At 39.2% G+C, this 21,850-nt stretch overlaps 1 protein-coding gene across 2 annotated transcripts in view; it reads right to left on the reverse strand.

Moving 5' to 3' along the window:
• Positions 1–9,101: 9,101 nt before the first annotated feature.
• The window catches only part of CNKSR3 (CNKSR family member 3), a 76,297-nt gene continuing 63,548 nt past the window's right edge, over positions 9,102–21,850 (reverse strand). For both annotated transcript variants that reach the window (XM_083348122.1, XM_083348123.1), the window contains 6 exons: positions 21,178–21,246; positions 19,626–19,772; positions 15,715–15,839; positions 13,222–13,430; positions 11,607–11,696; positions 9,102–10,411 (listed from right to left, as the gene is read on the reverse strand). In XM_083348122.1, coding sequence (XP_083204248.1) covers positions 10,113–10,411; positions 11,607–11,696; positions 13,222–13,430; positions 15,715–15,839; positions 19,626–19,772; positions 21,178–21,246 — 939 coding nt within the window. In that variant the 3' untranslated portion in view covers positions 9,102–10,112. The remainder of the gene's footprint in view (positions 10,412–11,606; positions 11,697–13,221; positions 13,431–15,714; positions 15,840–19,625; positions 19,773–21,177; positions 21,247–21,850) is intronic.

The following is a 21,850-nucleotide window of genomic DNA, read 5'->3' on the forward strand; positions in this document are numbered from 1 at the left end:
CAGATGGATTTGTGGTTGGCTAAACAATTGTATCATTGACAATGCTAAAGCATTTGATTGTGTGGATCACAACAAACTGGCAAGTTCTTAAAGAGATGGGAGTACCAGACCATCTTATTTGTCTCTTGAGAAACCTATATGCGGGTCAAGAAGCAACAGTGAGAACTGGACACGGAACCACTGATTGGTTTAAAATTGGGAAAAGAGTCTGGCAAGGCTGTATACTGTCACCCTGCCTGTTTAACTTATATGCAGAGCACATCATGAGAAAGGCAGGACTAGATGAATCAAAAAGTTGGAATTAAGATTGCCGGGAGAAATATCAACAACCTAAGATATGCAGATGATACCACTCTAATGGCAGAAAGTGAAGAGGAACTAAAGAGCCTCTTGTTGCGGGTGAAGAAGGAGAGTGCAAAAGTTGGCTTGAAACTTAACATTAAGAAAACCAAGATCATGGCATCCAGCCCTCTCAATTCCTGGCAAATAGATGGGGAAGAAACGGAGGTAGTGACGGATTTAATTTTCCTGGGCTCCAAGATCAATGCAGATGGGGACTGCAGCCAAGAAATTGAAAGACACTTGCTCCTGGGGAGGAAAGCCATGGCAAATCTAGACAGCGCACTAAAAAGCAGAGACATCACCCTGTCAACAAAAGTGCATATAGTCAAGGCTATGGTCTTCCCAGTTGCAATGTATGGCTGTGAAAGTTGGACCATAAGAAAGGCTGAGCGCCAAAGAATTGAGGCCTTTGAACTATGGTGCTGGAGAAGACACCTGCGAGTCCCTTGGACTGCAAGGCGATCAAACCGGTCAGTCCTAGAGGAGATCAACCCTGACTGCTCTTTAGAAGGCCAGATCCTGAAGTTGAAACTCAAATACTTTGGCCACCTAATGAGAAGGAAGGACTCATTGGAGAAGAGTGTAATGCTGGGAAAGTTTGAGGGCAAGAGAAGAAGGGGACGACAGAGAATGAGGTGGCTGAATTAAGTCACTGAAGCAGTAGGTGTGAGCCTAAATGGACTCCAGAAGATGGTAGAAGACCAGAAGGCCTGGAGGAACTTTGTCCATGGGGTTGTGATGGGTCCGACATGACTTCGCAACTAACAACAACAAAAAAAAAACAATTGTAGGCAATGCATGGTTCTTAATAGGTCTATGACCACGTAGTGGGAAATATACAGTGGAGTGAATCCCTTGGGATTCTGTTCTAGGCCCAGAACTCTAAAGCATCTTCATAACTAACTTAGATGAGGGAAAAGAAAGGGTGCTCATAACATTGCAGAAGACACAAAGCCAAGGTGGGTGCATTGCTAACAGTTTAGAAAGCTCAACATTCAGCATGATCTCAAGAGACTTGGTTGTCTTATCCAACAAAGTTCAGTGGCAAGGAATCTTGATTGTGCAATTTGGCAGGAAAAACCAGATGCCCAAGTACAAGGCATGTGGTACATGACTCAAGCGTAATACTTGCTAAACGAATCAGGGTGCCCTTGTAAAAAAAACTGTAGTTTAAGTGGAAGCAGGCAGTTTGTTACAACTGTAAAAAGAGCCAATGTAATTTTGGACTGCAGTGAGGAATAGTATAAAAAGAACAACAGAAAGGATAGCACTGCTCTAATGCTCCATTGTCAGATCACATCTGGAATATTGTATTCTTTTCTGTTGCCACAATACAATAAAGATGTTGGGGAACTGGAAAGAATGCAGAGAAAATTGACAAAGATAGCGAGGGGCTTGGAAGCTAAATCCTGTGAAGAGTGGTTAAAGGAACTTTATATGTTTAGGCCTGGGGTCTTCAAACGTGGCCCTTTTATGACTTGTGGACTTCAACTCCTAGAATTCTTCAGCCAGGCACACTGGCTGAGGAATTGTGGGAGTTGAAGTCCGCAAGTCATAAAAGGGCCACGTTTGAAGACCCCTGGTTTAGGCTAAAGAAGAGTAGGCTAAAGGAAGCCATGATAGCAATGTTCCAATATATGAAGAGGTGTCACAGAGCAGAAGGCATGGCTGTATTGCACATAGAACTCAAGAGTAATGCTTGAATCAGCTGATGGATGCTTTATAGCAGACATGTCAAACACAAGGCCTGGGGGCCGGATCCGGCCCGCGAAGTGGTTTCATGTGGCCCGCGAAGCCATCCTGGAAACAGTGAGGGAACGGCCCCCACTGCCTTGGCCCTGGCCCAGAGACCCTCCTTCTGCCAGAGACCCTGAAATCTGTCCCACTCCTGCCCAGGCACCCATAGGCACCCTTGATACAAATGATGTAGAGCTGGCCATGCCCACCCAGTAGGCCATATGCACCCTAGCCACGCCCACCCAGTAGGCCACGCCCACCCTGACCATACCCACCAGCCCCCCTGAGGGCAACCACAATGCTGATGCGGCCCTCAATGAAATTGAGTTTGACACCCCTGCTTTATAGGTAAGGTCCAAACTTGAAATAGGAGAAATTGTTAACTGTTAGAGCTATTAAATAGTGGAGCAGCTTGTCTTCTGAAGTTGTGGATGTTCCATCGCCGGAGGTTTTCAAGAAAAAAATGGAGAGCTACTTGTCTAGGCCATGTGCATTTTTATACTGGACAGGATGCTGGATTGGAAGGCCTCCAGGAATCCCTTCCAACCCTCTGATTTTATGAAACTTAGTGTTTTCATGAAAGGTTCAAACAAGCATAGCCTAAAGCTGGCTTTTGAAACCAATTAGCAGGGCATGTTCTGTGTCTTCTGGACATCTTTACTGTAAATGTTTAGAATTTCTTTTTTTTAAACCCAATGGAATAAAATCTTTACAATAGGAAAGCTCCGTTTTTACCATCCAATTCCTCATTTGGCAGAAAATCCAGACTGTTTCTCCCCCCCCCCCCCCCGCAGATATTTTACAAATGTTGATTAAAAACCTCTAAGAGAAAACAAAATGTTAATTTATTTCTACGATTGAGGATGCTTATAAAATTACTAACTTTTACATTGTGTTTCTGTGATGAGCTTTTCTATAGCCATTAAAAGTCAAGGCATCTTCCACTTTTCTTATGCATAGTTTAATAATTCCTTTCTTCCCATTAGGTCAGTTCCCACCATATTTACCTTAACTGGCAACATTTTAACAACGGACTTTCTAATTCATATTTACATGTTCCTTAGCAGTTCATTCAAAGGCTGTTATGTGCACCCTTGGAAAAGTTTATTTTTTAAACTTTATTTTTAAACTTCTTAATATTTAAAATTAACTTACTTATAGCAATGGCTCAGTTATTCCCAGTTTAGTTTGAAGTAGGATAACCTAAGTTAAAATAAATATACATTTTTATATGTTTATAGGAGCTGTATCCAAACACTTAATTAATGAGACAAATTCAGACTTGAATCTCAAAGCAAGGCATTTTTTAAAGATGGAGAAATGATATTCTACTTGTACTACATTTTGCTTGGCAGAGAAAAAGGGAGCAAACCAAATTTAAAGGAGTGATTACTTTTGATTGCTTACTCCTCAAAAGGTTGGCATGAAAGTAATCTCCTCAGGAGGGAATGATGAGATTATGCAATTAAATTATCATTTAATGTCTTCCCTTTGGAAAGAATTTACCAAGAAAACCAGTTCATGAAGGCTCTGACTAAATACTTAGTCAAGTTTAATGGAAAAGCTGCAGTTTGTGTAGCCAAATTGCCGGTTAAGATGCCAAGGAAAAGCAAACTCACCACTCTCTCATTCAAGTTACATCAATCAAGAATTACATCTTTGTGAGCACGTAAAAATGCAAGTAGAAAAATAGGGACCACTACGGTGGGAAGGTAACAGCGTTCCGTGCACCTTTGGCGTCTAGTCATGCTGGCCACATGACCACGGAGACGTCCTCGGACAAGCGCTGGCTCTGCGGCTTTGAAACGGAGATGAGCACCAGCCCCTAGAGTCGGAAACGACTAGCACGCATGTGCGGGGGAACCTTTACCTTTTTATGTTTTACTTATAATATGTAGAAGATATGTTGCTTCTTTGGTATAAGGTACTTCAGGAAAAGGAAGCGGCAAGGTCATTAGAGCTCCATGCCTTGAGTGGAAATGTTATTTAGGATTTTTCAGAATTCAAGAACTTCCACCTACTTTTTATTGGTCAGGTACGAGAGCTAGAAGCACCCTTCCTATGTTTAAAAGTGGAGATCGCCAGAAAATTAAATACCGCGCTAAATACCCTATTTTTGTACCTGTTTCAATTCTTACAGTTGTGAAAATATATACCTTTACAATGGGTTGAATTCAAACAAGAGTTCTCTTAAGTAATGACAATTACATGGTTTTCAGTCCTATTTCATAAGGTTCTGGAAAGCGTGAGAATTTCCTCTCCTAGGGCAATCTTTTCTGGGAGGAAATTTTGGGGTTGCCTGGGAATTGCAGAGTAAAACCTGCTTATACTGTGATGAACTGATTTAAATTTAAGTGTGAAAACTTAGACTAAGTTTAGGAAAACAAGAGTGATTTCAATACTCCACGAAAATGCAAACACCCACTTAAAACCGTTGGTATCTGTTTGAACACTTTTTTGCTGATCCCCAAAGTAGTCAGTTTCTTCAGATGCAGACTTCATAGCAGGGTACATTTATGACTGACTTCAGCAAAATTATAAGCAATATTGCTTTTTCACACACACAAAAGTACAGGCTGATTTTGAATTCTAAACGAACCTAGAAGGACTATGAAATTGGGATCAGCTATCATACCCTGGGCAGCAGTGTACAGTTAATTATAAAGGAGGCTGGCAAACTTTTTTCTTTTATATTCTTGTATTAGAGCTACAAAAATTAATTGGCTTCCATTTCTCATCAAGTTAACTTGTTCTGCAGTAAAGCTATGGCCTTCTCTGTAAGCACAGAATCAGAGCCATAGAACTGCACATACCTTGCAAATTACAGCAATCACATACAGAAAGGCTAATTTTATGGCTGATTCCCACCATATCTGGCACCCCAATGGGTAGGCAGGTTCTGGGAAAGCCTCATAAGCCCACATTCACTCATATGATTTGCCCTACTTCCCATTGTGCAATTCTAGCATTGAGGAACTGCTCCCTTATTAATATGTACAAGGAAGTACATAAACGCTTAGGGCCAAAAACAGTTGAACCTTACTTACTACAGACGTTTCACTTCTCATCCAAGAAGCTTCTTCAGTCTTCAAGGAAAAACAAATTTGCCTTTTCAAAAAGCAGCTTTAGGACAAGCATGATCTGGATGACTGAGAATCTTTATAGGCGTGCATGATTATACTTCTACACCAGGGGTGTCAAACTCACAATATCACTTGACGTGTCACGACATATTACGACTTTTTCCCCCCATTGCTGTCAATGGGTGGGCGCAGTTTCGCCATGATGCATCGGGACACGGGTCGGCAGTTTAACACCCCTGTTCTCCACAGTCAGCAACGTGATAAATTTTGCTGGTATATTTGCTGTATGGATGAAATGTAAAAAACTGTATTATACCCTAGATCTGCAAGAACTCCTACTGTATCTCATCACTTTCCAGGTGCGAATATTCTTTGCAATGGGTAATTGTGAGCGGGTACTTTTTCTTCTTTTCATTGATGCAAAGAATTCAAATGCAGCTGGCCTGGATGGGACAGTTGTTTTGCTTTCTGTATTTTCGAAAGTGTAAGAAATACAAATAGACAATTGCATGCCTCCTGCCTTCTATAGCGGTGGTACCTAATTAATTCTAAAGATTCTGTTAAGAGATCCTTGAAATATACCCTCCAGGAAAGAACTACTACAGGCACCGAATTCATACCAACATAGTTCCAAGATTATCTCAGAGATAATCTAGTTCCAGAGTTCTTCAACTGTGCTTCTGCGGGAAGATGATATTTCATGAATGATTAATGAACTTTGGCCCATTATCAGGACTTCCAAGAAATTTTTTTTAAAAAAAAACCTGGGAGGTTTCAGGGCCTGAAAGTTTGAACTCCTAATCGAGTCCAATTTAATGCCAGTTTTTCTAGAGCAATTCCAATAGAGGGCTCTCCAGACTCTGCTTGAAGACCTCCAGTTAAATTTTCAATAACATACCATTTCACGAGGCAAGCTATCACACTAGTTGACAGCATTTACCAACAAGAAATTTCCCATTATCTATCCTGATTCTATTTCTTCCCATTGGTTTTAGCCTTGCCCTTTAGGGCAACCCAATAGTCTACTCCCTCCTCTGTATGACAGCATTTCAGATATTCAGAGGGTGTTATATTCTCGTTTTAGTCTTTTCTCTGGAGCAACATACCGAATTCCTTTAACCACTATCTATCAATTACAACCCATTACTATAAATGCAGGTAGTCCTTGACTTACGACCACAATTGTGCCCAAAATTTCCACTGCTAAGCAAGGCAGATGGGTTTTGCTCCATTTTACAGCCTTTCTTCCCACAGTTGTTAAGTGAATCATTGCTGTGATGCTAGTAACATGGTTGTTAAGTGAATCTGGCTTTCCCACCGTCTCTTACTTGTCGGAAGGTCGTAAAAGGTGATCACATGACTACAGGACAATACAACCTTCATAAAAACAGGGCAGTCGCTAAGTGGGCAAGTTCTGATCACGTGACCACGAGAGTGCCGCAACAGTTGTGTGAAAAGTCATGTCACTTTTTTCAGTGCCACTGTAACTTTAAATGGTCATTAAATAAGTCAAGGACTATCTGTACATTAATCAATGGTCCCAAACAGAGAATGGTGAGAAACAGACTTGTGTTTTGCACTGTTTTAAACTGGTATTCTATACTCCAATTTTATTTTCCTGGGCTCCAAGATCACCGCAGATGAGGACTGCAGCCAAGAAATTAAGACACTTGCTCCTGGGGAGGAAAGCCATGGCAAAACTAGACAGCACACAAAAAGCAGACACATCACCCTGCCAACAAAAGTGTGTATAGTTAAGGCTATGGTCTTCCCAGTTGCAATGTATGGCTGTGAAAGATGGACCATAAGAAAGGCTGAGCGCCAAAGAATTGAGGTCTTTGAACTATGGTGCTGGAGAAGACTCCAAGCAATGGGAGTCCCTTGGACTGCAAGGCGATCAAACCAGTCAGTCCTAGAGGAGATCAACCCTGACTGATCTTTAGAAGGCCAGATCCTGAAGTTGAAAGTCAAATACTTTGGCCACCTAATGAGAAGGAAAGACTCACTGGAGAAGAGCCTAATGCTGGGAAAGATTGAGGGCAAGAGAAGAAGGACGGCAGAGAATGAGGTGGCTGGAGTCACTGAAGCAGTAGGCATGAGCTTAAATGGACTCCAGAAGATGGTAGAGGACAGGAAGGCCTGGAGGAATGTTGTCCATGGGGTCGCGATGGGTCGGACACGACTTCGTAACTAACAACAACAACATTCTATATTCCATTGAAGGAAAAGCACTGCTTGAGGGATACATCTCAAACATCTCCATAATAACTCTCCACGCCTCCCTCAGAATAACTTTTGAATGCTTTTTTCAGAGCTTTTCATCTAAAAATAATAAAATCAGGATTAGACTCTGCCATGCCTCATCGGTCTATTTACAAATAAAAAAGACTAATCTTCATTCAATGTAAGCATGTCCAGCATTATCCTACTCTTGCAGATGGAAGGCAAAGGCTAAGTGGGAATTCAATCAGGATTACACATTAGTTTAAAAGTCAGGTAACATCTGAACTCAGAACTGTTTGACTCACAATCAGTAGCATAGTCCACTTTTTCTCTTATTATTTTTAGTATGTACCTTCCATTACTTGCTAGCTAAGCTGGGAAAGATTTTAAGAAACAGGATTCCTTCTTTTGCCAAAGCAGTGGTTTCTGCCTGAACTTGCCAAGAAATTATCAGCTTGATTAAACAGATATATCAAAAGCATGTTATGTCCCTTGTCCAACTTGTTGAAACTCCCAAGAAATATATCTGAACTGTTTAAATTTTACGAGGATTCTCTGTGGTAGACTTTTACAAACCTTTATAGACAGTTCTGAAAATCAGTTCCATTTGAGTTTTGGGGGAAAGGTGTCTGGAGGAAGTGTCTTTCCCTTTATAAAAGTAGAATACAGGTAGTCCTCAAATTGAGCCCAAAATTTCTGTTGTTAAATGAAACATTTGTTAAGTGCATCTTGCGCCATTTTATGACTTTTCTTGCCACAGCTGTTAAATGACTCACTGTAGTTGTTAAGTTAGTAACACAGCTGTTCAGTGAATCTGGCTTCCCCATTGACTTTGCTTGCCAGAAGCTTACAAAAGGTAATCATATGATCCCAGGATGCTGTGACCACGATAGTGTCTGAATTTTGATCACATGACCATGGGAATACTACAATGGTCATTAAGTGTGAAGCAGGTTCATAAACCATTTTTTCCAGGGCCATTTCATGACTTTGGATGATCACTAAATGAACTGTTGTTGAGGACTGACTACCTGTAAATACTTTTGATATACTTTTGAAAACAAACAAAATAAGGCTAGATGACACCAGCATTACTGGTGTTTACTGAACTGATACCACTATCAGGTTGGACATGAAAGAAATATTGCTGTCTCAGTTTTGGCTCTTGTCCACCAGTTCCATTTAGCAGTTTGAACAGAATCTAAATTGTTTTGACTTCATAGATAATGCATGGCCTATTTTCTAAATGTTAAAAAAAAGCCTTATTAGTTTGAAAACTAACAATTTTAGTTGATAAGATTTGTTATGAACTACTCATTACAACCTGGGGAAGCCAATCCAATGTTTGAAAGCAATGTATATTGCTTTCAATGTAGATTTTTCAACCTTTTTCTTTTTCATTGCCAATACCGGCAGTATACCCCAAAAGTTGTCTCTCTCTCTCTCTCTCTTTTTTTAGTAAAAGACCCTGACAAATCTAATAACAATGACATCTTCACAGCTGTCCTGAAATCATCTAAATGAGTTAGATAAGTGAGATAAGGTTAACAATAGGTTCTTACTCATTGGTAATCATAAGGGACCAAAAACAGATTGACCTCTAAATCCCAATAAATAAACTTTTAAGAGAAAAATACATCACACTTTCACGTTTAACTTATTTTAAAAATTAATGGTCTTTGTGAAACTATACCAATGTCCTTTTCTACATTAAAAACCACAACACATTCTTAGTGGTTTTGCAAATACTTCCTTCCATAAATGGTTTCCATTCCAAGCCAATGCTATGGAAATAACTGGGACAGACACGTTTTTTCTACCAGTGTTTTAACATAGCAAACTGTTTTAACAACATTGTCATTTATCAGAACTCAATCTTTACAACACAAAGAAGATCAAACCGGTTCAACCTTGACCCACCATGTTGCTCCAGAAGTCCGAAGGGTGGTTTTTTTTTAAAACAAACAAACAAACACCACTTTGGTTAACAGCTATTCAGTTTTTTTTCCCCCCACAAGAAAAAATATACTCCTTTCGTTTTTACCATTGTCACTAAAAAGGCATAACCGTGGCATGTGGTGCCAATCTATGACAAGGGGATCAAGATTGCAGCAGTTAAGGCAAGGATAACTCAACGGCACTGAAGTTTTAATAATTGGGATTGTACCCAAAACAGTGATATTTGTGGTGGACCACAACTGAAGAAAAGCCTTCTCTTTCCTTAGAGCTGTGTTTTCCGCAGGCACTTGCAAGTTGCATAATTTTGAAGCAAAATGACACCTTCTCCTTTCTTCTTCCTTGGTCAGAACTGTAGCTTGTTTTTTTTCCTCTCAGTGCTACAAATCCTCCACATCCGAGTAGCTGCATAGCATATGAGCAAATGGAAGGCCAAATAGACTGTTTCTGTCTGGAATCCACTGATTTCACATTAGCAAGTGACTCCTGAAGTCCTGAAGCTGGACTGCTTTCTCTTCATAGACAGGTTTTTTTAAAAAAAAAAACATTTTGAGATCTCCTCCGTTAACTCCCTGTCCCCCCCCCCCTTCTCCAACAGCTCCAGTGAATCTGAGATAGCAACATCAGAGGGAAAAAGAAAGATTCTCTGAAGGGGGCGGGGGGAAAAAGACATAGTCACTAAATAACTCTTTAGGAAATAAGAGATCCCTCTGACCGGAGAATAAAAGAAGGCACTGGGTGAGACATTCAGCCACTTTCCATCCAATCCACTCAATGAGTCAATAATCTCAACCTTGTGATCCAGCTAACCAGCAAAGAGGGTTCTGTGGAGGAAGACTTTGTGGATGTAGTCACAGGTGGCCTTTTAGCACCATCCTCCTGGAAAGGGATGGTTGCGCTGTTATGGAGATCCACATTAACAAAACACCTGCTTCCCCTGATGTAATCAGCACCTTTCACTAACTGTTTTTCGGCCACTGGCCTGGGAAACGGAGGCTGCAAAGGGGAGCTTTCTTCAATAATGGGTGGGATTCTTTCGTTGCTGAAGTATCGGCAGAGGGCATTTTCAGCTGGAAAAACAAGCAGAAAAGTCTTATAAAAGTTCACGCTCAAAAAGCCTGCAAAGGTTAAGCAGCTTTTAACATTATGCTGCTCTCCAGCAGACGTGGTTAAAAACAATTTTCTCTGTCTGTTGTGCAGGAGGAATATAATCTGAACTGGCCTCCACATTTTTTTTTATATATCAACGTTCTTTTTTTGTAATCCACTACAACCTGAATCTTAATCATCATGCACCTGCACCAGCCCAAATTTAAGTTCATGGATAAAGCTTCTGCTTTAGGAATTAATAAACTATACATAAATATAATGGTGCCGCAGTGGTTAGAATGCAGTCTTTTCCTTCTAAACAAGCTTCTGAAACACAGATGTCCACAGCAAACTGAGATTGCTTCAAAATTTGACACAGATACAATGATGTCATGATGCCAATGTTTGCTGAAAGCATGCAAGTCACACTTTCTGCATCATGGTGCGCGTTTTGGACCAGACACACAAACAAATATATGCACACATCCCCTGCAAACATCAGTGCTCTGACAAGCTCTAGGAAACAGATATTGTACTATTTTGGATCAGTACTTAAGATTTGCTAGCTGCGAGCATTTTAAACAGTATTTTAGCAACAATGGTGTGTCCCAACTCAGTATTCTTCTCAAATGAGACATTAAAACTAGCATTTGTGCAGACGTGCACAATTTCTGTTAGACTAAAGGCCCCAATATGGGTGATATCAAACTATATTGTGATTTCATTTACGCTTCATTAAAGTTAAATATGGGTTTTGATGTGATTACTCTCCAATGAAGCATTTCATAATTTCCTCAAGCTATCACATTAAAAATTACAATTTGGTAAGTGTTTCTAGAGGTGTCTGATGCATACACCCAGGCCTTTCAGGAGCCACAGGCAGCCAGGGTTGTGCACTTTTACCCTCAGTATAATAACAGGTTATTACATTAATATCTGGAGTATAAAGTATCACTTCTCTATTAGATTAACGTAATATAAACTAGGAGTGAAATGTTGCTTTGACATTCACCAAAACGACGACTAGTTTGCTGACCCCAGGGAGGCTATCTGATTTTTTAAAAAATGACGCATTTGCTTGGCAAAGGCACAGATGGAAATCTAACATCAAGCTGCAGTGTGGACCATGGATAGACGTTCTTATTAGGAAAAGCAACTGAGCAACAAGTTCCTCACCTTTTCTCCCCACTGCTCGCGGCTTAGAGAAAGATTCTACAGCTCCCAACCAGTTTCCATCAGCAGGCATAGACAGTGGGCGAGGCTTTCCTAAAAACCATAGACATTATTAAGTTATGTGACCTATAGGTTCTCGGTGCTTTTTCAGCTTGGTTGTTTTCTTGCAGACATTTAATTACCAGGTTAAGTAACATCATCAGTGTGAGAGGGGGAATTTTTGCATTGATGCCTTGAACCCTGAGCTATATATACTCTCCTCAGTGCAATCTGTGTAATGGCAATTCTTGTTGAGAAGACAATTTTAAACAAGATCTTAAGCAGAGCTATTGGACGAGTTTCTATGCATGCAGTAAATGTGAAGAAGTGTGATTGTTTCACCACTCTTATCATCACAGACTAGACCTAAGCATGGTCATGCACTTGTTTTCATTCTTCATCTTCTGCCATTATGAGTGTACGTCTCCCTGTGGTTGTTCTGTGTCTTACAATTGCTTGGTAAGGCACTCATCCACTCTATTTCCATGTTCCTGGACTTGTGTGGCATTACTGACTGCCAACCCCCAAATATTAAAGGATCCAGACACCTGGGATGAACCACCTTAAGTGATCCTCTACTTTTGTCTCTTTGGCAGAGGGTGAGAATGGAACTAAATCTCTGAGTTACATTTCAGCAACACAGGATTCTGCAGGTCTATCTACTTAGAAACAATTTAATAGGTTCAATGGGAATAGTAAAGGTAAAGGTTCCCCCGCACATGCGTGCTAGTCGTTTCCAACTGTAGGGGCCGGTGCTCAACTCCGTTTCAAAGCCGAAGAGCCAGCGCTTGTCCAAGGACGTCTCCGTGGTCATGTGGCCGGCATGACTAGACGCCAAAGGCGCACGGAACGCTGTTACCTCCCTACCGTAGTGGTCCCTATTTTTCTACTTGCATTTTTACGTGCTTTCCAACTGCTAGGTTGGCAGAAGCTGGGACGAGTAACAGGCGCTCACTCTGTTACGCGGCACTCGGGATTCGACCCGCCAAACTGCCAACCTTCTGATCGACAAGCTCAGCGTCCTAACCCACTGAGCCACCGCGTCCCCAATGGGAATAGAAGATTGTAAATGAAAAGTTATAAACCACAGATACACGCCAGAATTTATAGTTTAAAAATCTTTTAAGTAGTTTACATAAGAATATTTCCACAAGTTATAGATTCTCTCTAAAAAGGAAGGAGTTTTAAAGACTTAAAAAAAAGGTGGGGGTTAACTCTCGGAAGAAGAAAAGGAGCCTTGGTGGAGCAGTGGGCTAATGCCTCCTTAAGTAACACCAGCTGTCTGCAATTAGTGCAGGTTTGAGTCCCACCAGGCTCAAGGTTGACTCAGCCTTCCATCCTTCCGAGGTAGGTAAAATGAGGACCCAGATTGTTGGGGGCAATTAAGCTGACTTTGTAATAATGCCGCTTGGGGTGTGTGTGAAAGCCCTAATAAGCAGGCATATACATAGAATGAAGCCTATTACTAAGCACATTGGTTTGTGCTTAAATTGTAAGCCGCCCTGAGTCTTCGGAGAAGGGCGGGATATAAATGGGATTAAAAAAACCAAAACCAAATACAGGTTCAGAGTTTTCTCACCGTAAGATGGAGTTTTCTCCCTCATCTTTGCCAGTGGAATATTTACTTCTCTGGGATAGGCAGGCAATGGATCAGAATCTATCAGAGTAAACCTTCGTCTTCTACATTCCTGATCCAGGAAAGAATTGGGAGATTCTGCACCTTTAGAACCAGAGAGAGGCTGTTTGGGTTTATTGCCTCCTCCATAAACGAAGTTCCCTTTCTCGTCCCTGAAAAGATATTAGATTCAATAAGCGACATGAACAAAGGGCTTGAAACCCTGAACCCTGAACAATTCTAACGCTATTCAGTTGCCACCTGAGAGATACTGAAAAGAGTAAACAAAGTAAGGGAAGAGTAAACAGGGAAGGGAAACCAAAGTAGTCCATATGCATGCTCGAATTTTGCAAGTTCCAGGAAAAAGTAGAAAATGTGGGACAGCCCCAGAATTACATTTTCTTCTTTTCTTTATAAAGTCCCTAGCTTTTATGGTGCAAGCAACAGCATGTTTAAAGATAACTCAAGATATTATCACATAGTACTCAGACAGGCGGCTGAATAAATCTCTGTGATCAGAAGAATGCCCTAAGTATTCTGCAATTCAATTGTTCTTCTTTAATATTGGCGGCAACTCAATAAATCACGCAAGAGACCTGACTCATAATTTTTCAATAAATTACCACAATGGGAATCTATGTATCATTTCCTAATTTGTAGAGCACAAGAACTCAATTTTTACCTTTCTTTGGTGTTCTATTAATGTTATATGATTTTTTTAAAAAACCAAACAAACAAGGGAATTACTGGTAAGTACTCCTGTCAAGTATTACAAGGATTTTAAAAATAATAATAATAATAAAAACCATTATTCTTTTTATATGAAGAAATGCTGTGTACTTTTCCATCAGTGTCTCCAAGGTGGCTTACATTTTTTTTTTACAATATGTAAAAAAACAGTATTCATAACCAATTAAAATGACATCCCAAGCCAGCAAATTCAAGTAATAAATAAAAAGTTGAAAAGGAAAGACAGAATGATTTGTTAACAAAAGCTGGAAAGAATGAAGCAGTTTCAAAAAATCATTTAGAGATGTCACTGAACTACTCCGTAAGATTGATTCTGACATCTTACATTTATTTATTAAGTTATTGCTGAAAATCCAGGTGAGAATAACCATATGCAGAGTAAAACAATACTTGAGTAATTTGCTTCTGGGGACATAAATGATTGAACTAAACCTCTCCCACTCATATGACAGAAATGTATTTGACAAATCTTTGAAAAACAGAATCTGAATGGAATATTTGACGTGTAGGCTTTTTCTCCAAAGCAAAAGATTTACCATTTTGCAAGTGTTGTGCACGAATATGGTGTTTAGTGCAAGTATCCACACTAACATCAGAAGACAATTATCCCTTTGCACTTTTAGTGACTTTGGCATGGCTATTTTGGCTCCTAATTGAATCTTAGCATACAGCATTCTGTATTTCAGAGGCGTCTGGGAGGCGGGTGATCAATAAGTCAAGATGGCAGGCACACCGGTGTGATCAAAGCTCCAGCCCAGAGTAGAACTGGGATCTTCTGACAGTCTTCCCAGTAAACCTGATCATCTAATTCTACTTTATCGTAAGGTTACAATAACAGAATCCAGCAAGTTGGAGAGTACAAACTGTCTAGTACCACTTTTAACTGTTTGATCCATTAGACTGGATCCTTCCTAAGTTTCTTTCTTTAACCATTAAGCCACTGGGGCTCCTCCCTCTCGTTTGATTATTTCCTAGGCAAGACTTCTCCCCCCTTGTTCCTCAAGGTCATTTACACATTCCACTACACTATCTCTTCTTGCAGTCATGTTCACCTCTTGGCTGTCTGACATGCCCCAAGAATGCCCTTCCTGCTTTGTTGCTCATTTGAAAAGCAAAACCAAAGCTAGCTCTAAATTAAATGTAAACTATTTAAAACATTTACAAGTGAAGAGATTTTTGCACATGCTTTTATTATTTGAGTATAAATAAATGTGGCCTCCACTAAATCTACTGCAATCAGGACACTGCAAATGCTCCCGTCCTTTAAGCCTTGATGAGGCAACTTAAGTCATTTCAGCTGCTTAAAGTTATTTTAGCACACCAACTTGGATTCAGAAGCTTTAGAGGCACAACCATTTAGAAAAGAGAAATAAAAATGCCTATGGGCTAGATATGAACTTTTTAGGAAGCAGAGATACATAATGGACAAAATTTAAGAGTGTAAGCAAGCACTACCCCTAACTAAATGATACACTCCTATTTAAGTTTTTTTTAAAGAATTTCCCTTTTAGGGCAAAACTGTGCTATATAATTCTAGTGACAAAGACTTTTTCAGAAAATAACACCGCCGTACATTCAAGAGCTCAAATATGTGTGAAGCACCGAGTAAATCCTGATTGCGACAAAGTAATTCATCTGGGGAATGAATGCAAATAGCCAGATAATCATGAGCGGCTCTTTTCAAGTAATATGTGGCTGCTGGCATACCGGGGTGCATAGGGAACAGCTGGCGGTGGAGGTATGTAAAGATCCAGAATGGCTGGTTTCTCTTTCTTCAGTGATGTCTCCTTGGTGCTTTCCGATGACTGAGCTGTAGCTGGGTGTAGGCTGGTCTACAGTGAGAAGGTACAATAGTTCTTAAGTAACTTTAAAACTACAAAATGCGGTCAGGCCAGTTCCTCTACAATACACTCACATTATTCCTCATTCCCTAATTTTATCTGATCCATTGGAAACTGGAAACAATTATTTCTTTAAATACCTTATTTTAAGATAAAACCATATCTCTGGACTTTTATCACATGCTAATTACCTAGGATTGTTGACAATAAGGACCTGTATGATATTTTAAAAACAAACACTACACAGAGGTGCCTTACATTTTTTGTATTCTATCATATTGGACTTAGGTTTGGCCAAAGCCTTTAAGCCAAACACAAACTCAGAAGCACCTTTAGGAACTATTGTTTTATAGAGAATTGCTAAAAAAAATTGGCACAAATTAAGAATTAAGCAGAAGTTCTAATATTTATACCCTGCTAGAGACTGATGCTGTCTGAGGGTGGTGTAAGATTGTTCATCAAGATGGAAGCCATTTTCCCAATATGATCTCTCTCCAAACCTCATCAAGCATTTAAGTGATTAGTCTCATAGGGTAATTCAGTTAGATCAGTGATGGCAAACCTTTTAGATACCAAGTGCCCAGAAACCGCCCTGCCTGCCCCCACTCCATCCCCCCCCACACCTGCCTGCAGGGTCACCTACCACCTCCACAGCCCGCTGCAGATTGCCATGGTGGCCCTGCAGCGCCATGGCGGCCACACCCTCAGCCTGTGCCCTGCAGCAACATCTGTGCGTGACAGAGCGTGAGGGCAGAGTCTTATCCCTGCAGTCTTATTCCTGCTGCCCGGCTACCATGCAGGTCATGCCTAGGGGCATCTCTCCTCCAGGGGGGCTGCTGGTGAGGAGGGGGGCGCAGGGGGAGACAGGGCTGGGGCGATGGCACACATGCCAACAGAGAGGGCTCTGCGTGCCGCCTCAGGGACGCGTGCCATAGGTTCGCCACCACTGGGCTAGATTCTAAATGTTGCTTCAACATATGGTTCAAATCCTAAATAACTTGAAGAAAAGTATAGATTTCATTCTACTTATAGCATGAATTAATATTGTACAAGAAAACAAGATACTATATTTTAATTCATATAAGACGCGCTATTTCCCTCGGTGGATTCTTCGTTAGAGATATTGAATTCCCTTCCCTTGCCATTATCTGCTTAGACCCCAAAGAAATTCTCTTTGAAAAGATTTTAATCCCTGTATCTTCCACACCCTTTTTCCCTCCCAGGTTTCACAATGCCTCCAATTTTGCTAATACCAGCAATTGGCACTTCAAGGGGAAACAGCATAATTCAGCACAACAGCAAAATTCAGATAGGCTATAAAGATTAATCTTTGACAAATGCAATATTTGGTCACAATTTTTCTACTGTGCAACTACCTATGGTTATTTCCTGAATTCAACTTTTCCAAAGGAGTATAAACAATTCAGCTCAAATAGTCTCTTAGATATCTACCCCAGTTAAGAAGGTTCTGGGAGTTGAGGGTAAAAAAAAATATTCTTCCTTATTCTTTTATTTGTTTTGTGCAATTACTATAAAAGGAGCTTTCACAAATTAATTTCATTTTTTTTTTAAAAAACTTTTGGCTGTAAAACTATTTTGATAAAATCAGTTTTTATCATATACCAATTATTAGTTTTTAATATTATTTATTTATAAACACACATTTGCAGACTTCCTAATATATCTCAGTACATTGCAGGCCTTTCCACTGGCTCTCTATTGGAGACAAAGCCTAGTTTAAATGACCAAAGTTTTGTTTTTGGAGCCCTTTGATCATAAACTCTCTAGATTTGTCTGGCCTTATTTCTTCCCAAAATGCAGTTTGTTCTTTATATTCCTCTTCTTTCAGTTCTTCCTTCCAAGGTCAAGGTTTTCAAGTTCTAGCTCTTTAATGACCTACCTGCAAATCTGTAAATCATTATCTCTCCTTTCTCTATTTCTGTAGAAATGCAATGTTTTTAAGGTATTTAAACCTCTCTGCTTTAAAAAAAAAAGCAGTTAGGTTGAGATTTGGCTCTTCTAACTGAATCTTACTTAGTTGACAGTTCTAGGTTAACATCTGTTTCAAATTACTAGGGATGTATATCAGATTGGCCTAACCCTATTGGCCTGAGGGCATGGCTATGCTTCCAGGTGTTAGATCAGAGTATCTGTTGGATCCCATGAAGTATTTTTATTTAAATATGTATGTTAAATGTGTATTGGTTGGTGGGTTTTGTTATTATTTTATCTCATCTGCCGACTATTTATTTTGTATGTTTTGTTGGTTTTCTTGCTGTATTTTAAATTATTAGCCACACAGATTTGTTTGAAATGGGGAATCACATTAAATAAATAAATACTTCATCCTATCCCAGGGAATTGTTTTAATGTACTGTTTTGTCTTAGCTATCTTAGAATTAATATCCATTTACTGGGTTTTGAGCTAATTTGACTGGGTTGAATATTAATAATAATAATAATAATAAGAAGAAGAAGAATAAGAATAAGAATAATAATAAGAAGAAGAAGGAGGAGGAGGAGGAGGAGGAGGAGGAGGAGGAGGAGGAGGAGGAGGAGGAGGAGGAGGAGGAGGAGGAGAAGTTGGAAGGGACCTTGGAGGTCATCTAGTCCAACCCCCTGCTAAGGCAGGAAACCCTATACCATTTCAGACAAATGGCTGTCCAGTCTCTTCTTAAAAACTTCCAGTGTTGGAGCATTCACCACTTCTGGAGGCAGGTTGTTCCACTGATTAATTGTTCTAACTGTCAGGAAATTTCTCCTTAGTTCTAGGTTGCTTCTCTCCTTGACTAGTTTCCATCCATTGCTTCTTGTCCTGCTCTCAGGTGCTCTGGAGAACAGCCTGGCTCCCCCTTCTTTGTGGCAGCCCCTGAGATATTGGAACACTGCTATCATGTCACCCCTCACCCTTCTATATTGTGTTTTTATACTGTGATTTTTTAAAAAACGTGTCATAAATCATCTTCTTAGCTTAACTGAAAAATTCTGTTATGAACTAACGATGCTCTAAAATGTTTCAACCTCAAAGACTGCTTCATTTCCTCATCCCATTATAATCCATAACAACCAAGTAAGTATACATTTTTAGGTATGCTATCATTAGAATTGACTCCTTTTTTTCCTTTTATTTTCTGAGATCAAAGTTGGAGCATTTTAAGAAGTAGTTCCAAAGGAAATAAGGGAAGAAAGATATAAGCGATTCAAAAATGTCTTATGCTGGACAATCCTTCCTACAGGAATATATATAGATGAAAGATCACTGGGACAAATGCCAGTGATTAAAAGATCAAAAACCCAAAACTACATACAGGAAACTGGAATATAAGAATCACAGCTAATTTAAAAATCTTATTTTCTGACATACTAACTTTTCATGTTCTGAGAAGATATCTTTTTGTTCTGTATTATTTTAGTTTTTTTGAAGTGAAAATCACCAGATATCAAACAAATTCAATCAGTAGCGATATGAAAAAGGACAATTCAATAAGGACTGAATCAAGTGCTTTTCTTGCATGTTTAAATGGATCACTTTTTTGTAGTCTGGAATAAGGTAACATGAAAAGAGTATATATTTTTTCAACATGAAAACTGTATTTATGACAACATTTCTATCCCACCCTAGCTTTGTAAAACCCAAGGTATTTTGCATAATAGCAAATTATAATTAAAAGGTTCTGTAACCAATTATGGAGACAAAATATATGTATTCACTAAATAAATAAATGAGAAAGGGTTTCTGTAAAGGGGAAACAAAAACTTTGTGTAACTTCATATTACCTGTACAAGTGGTGGTTTCCACCTCAGATTTTTAAGCGGTGCAGGGGTAAAATTAAAAGATCCTGTATGGCGTTTCTTTACTAGTAGAGTAACTCCCAAAGGATTCTCACGAAGCTTCCTGACAAGATTCTTCAACTGCCATCCCACCTTTTAAAACACATAACATATAAATCTTTTAATTAAATCTAATTTAAGAAATGAATTTAAAATAAGGGTATCAGAAGAAAATCAAAATGTTTCCCATAGCTATGGTTTTTCTTGGCATGCTTTCAACAGTGTAAGTGCAAACTTTCAATGGATACAGTCTTCTCCTTTGAGATTATGGACAAATAGGATATCACTAGTCTTAGCTATATTATCTCTGTAAACCTCTTGGATGTCACATGTTGAATGGCTTTAGAGGAAGAACCATTATGGAATAAATAATATTCAGTCTATATAATATATTACCCCAAGTAGGTAGACACGATTAATTCCTGTAGAAGATGAAGCGTTACACCAATGAGCATTCTCCAGTTTTTCTCAACATAATAAGTCTTTTGCTCTTAACAGGCCACTTCCAATAGTTCTATAAACTTTCAAGCCATTCGGACATTTCAAGAAGCAAAAAAACTACCCTTTACAAGAAAAAGTAGATTTTAATTTTGTCTTTTTTAACCCCCAACCATATCATCTCCATTTTTTCTTTTTTTGGCAGAGACTATGATTACTGTTAGGCTAGGGAATGCAAATAATAAACAGGGAACAATTCCTCCTATCCTGGGGCAAAGGAGGAATAACGATGGGGATAATGAAGGCAATTAAACCTGAATACAATTTCAAAATGGAAATATGCCACCCAAATTCCTGTTCCTCCAAAGTCCTCTGTGCGTCCTTGATTACAATGGAAAGGCGCAAAGCACCGTTTGCTTAAATGGCCAAGAATATAATGTTTAGTTTTGTGCTGCTTGACTATATTGCTCAAAACGTTGTAGGCTAGCAAGCAACATCTCTTGCTTACAATCAGGGCAGAAGCACAAAATCACATAAGGCAGAGAAAATTTGTAAATGGATGACTAAGAATCCTTTCTTTGAAGTGGAAATATTTCCCATAATAAAATGCTAATTCTCTTAAATAGTAATATGTTTATTTATAAAGTTTACGACCAACTATTCATCATAATTGTAATGATTTGTAATTGTAAAGATGTCAGAAGCTGAATTTATGAACATTTACAATATTCCATGCATAATGATCCTACAGATTTCACTGGGATAGATTCACAAAATAATAATCCATGAATGTTTTCAGCAGCCCACATTCAAGATGAATATTATTCCTCTAAATGTTTGTAATTTTTTTATAAGTATCAATTATCTGTGTTTTTCTTTAACCACAGTAATTTGTGACATTCCTTTAACAGATGATTTTGCTATTAAATGCATTAAGGTATAAGGAACGGTTCAGAATAAAAAGAAAGGAATGCAACAGAAATAATTATTAGTAAATCAGGCTAAATTTTGATTCTAAGTGGTGTCTTCTGAACCTCTTTTGCAGTGTTTGTTGACTTACCACTGTCTGCCGGTTCACCTGAATCACTTCGTCACCAGCATGGATTTTCTGAGACCGATCAGCAGGAGACTATATAGTATAAATACAAAACAAAACAAATAATAATTTCCAATTTAAAATTTTTCAAATGGTACACCCTTGGCAGAAAAGCTGTATAAATGCAGTGTTTCTGCATGAGCCACAGCTGCCTCCTCCAAAGGCAGGTCCCTACAACTAGTCATTAAATATAACTAGTCAATTGTTAAAAAGCAAAAAAAGGACTTTTCTTACACTGAGTCAAAGGCTAGCAATTGAGCAGGGAAAAAGAGGTGAAAGGTCATTTCAGTCTGCAGATTTCTTTTCTACTTCTCTAATAAGACACCTGAAATTTAATTAGGCCGCTCTAACAGAGTGAATGAAGTCACTTGTCTCAATTCCCGACAACTTGAAAGAGAGAACTGTTAAAAACTTGTATAGCTCAGATCTCCTAGGAAGAGAGATGAATTGTTTGATTATCTATTAGCAGGCAGCTTTCGAATCATTCAACATCTCCTGTTGATGGAAAATATTTTTGCCGAAGAAACAGGAGGAAAATCATTCCAGAACTCCTTTAGGTGCCTTTAAAGTCTGCTGCAGAGAGACTCCCATCAGGATGTGGGGTGAAGAGGAGAAAGTTCTGCTGGGATGGCAAACA

Source organism: Vipera ursinii (assembly GCF_947247035.1).
Source record: "Vipera ursinii genome assembly, chromosome: 1".
In the NCBI taxonomy this organism is placed as follows: domain Eukaryota; kingdom Metazoa; phylum Chordata; class Lepidosauria; order Squamata; family Viperidae; genus Vipera; species Vipera ursinii.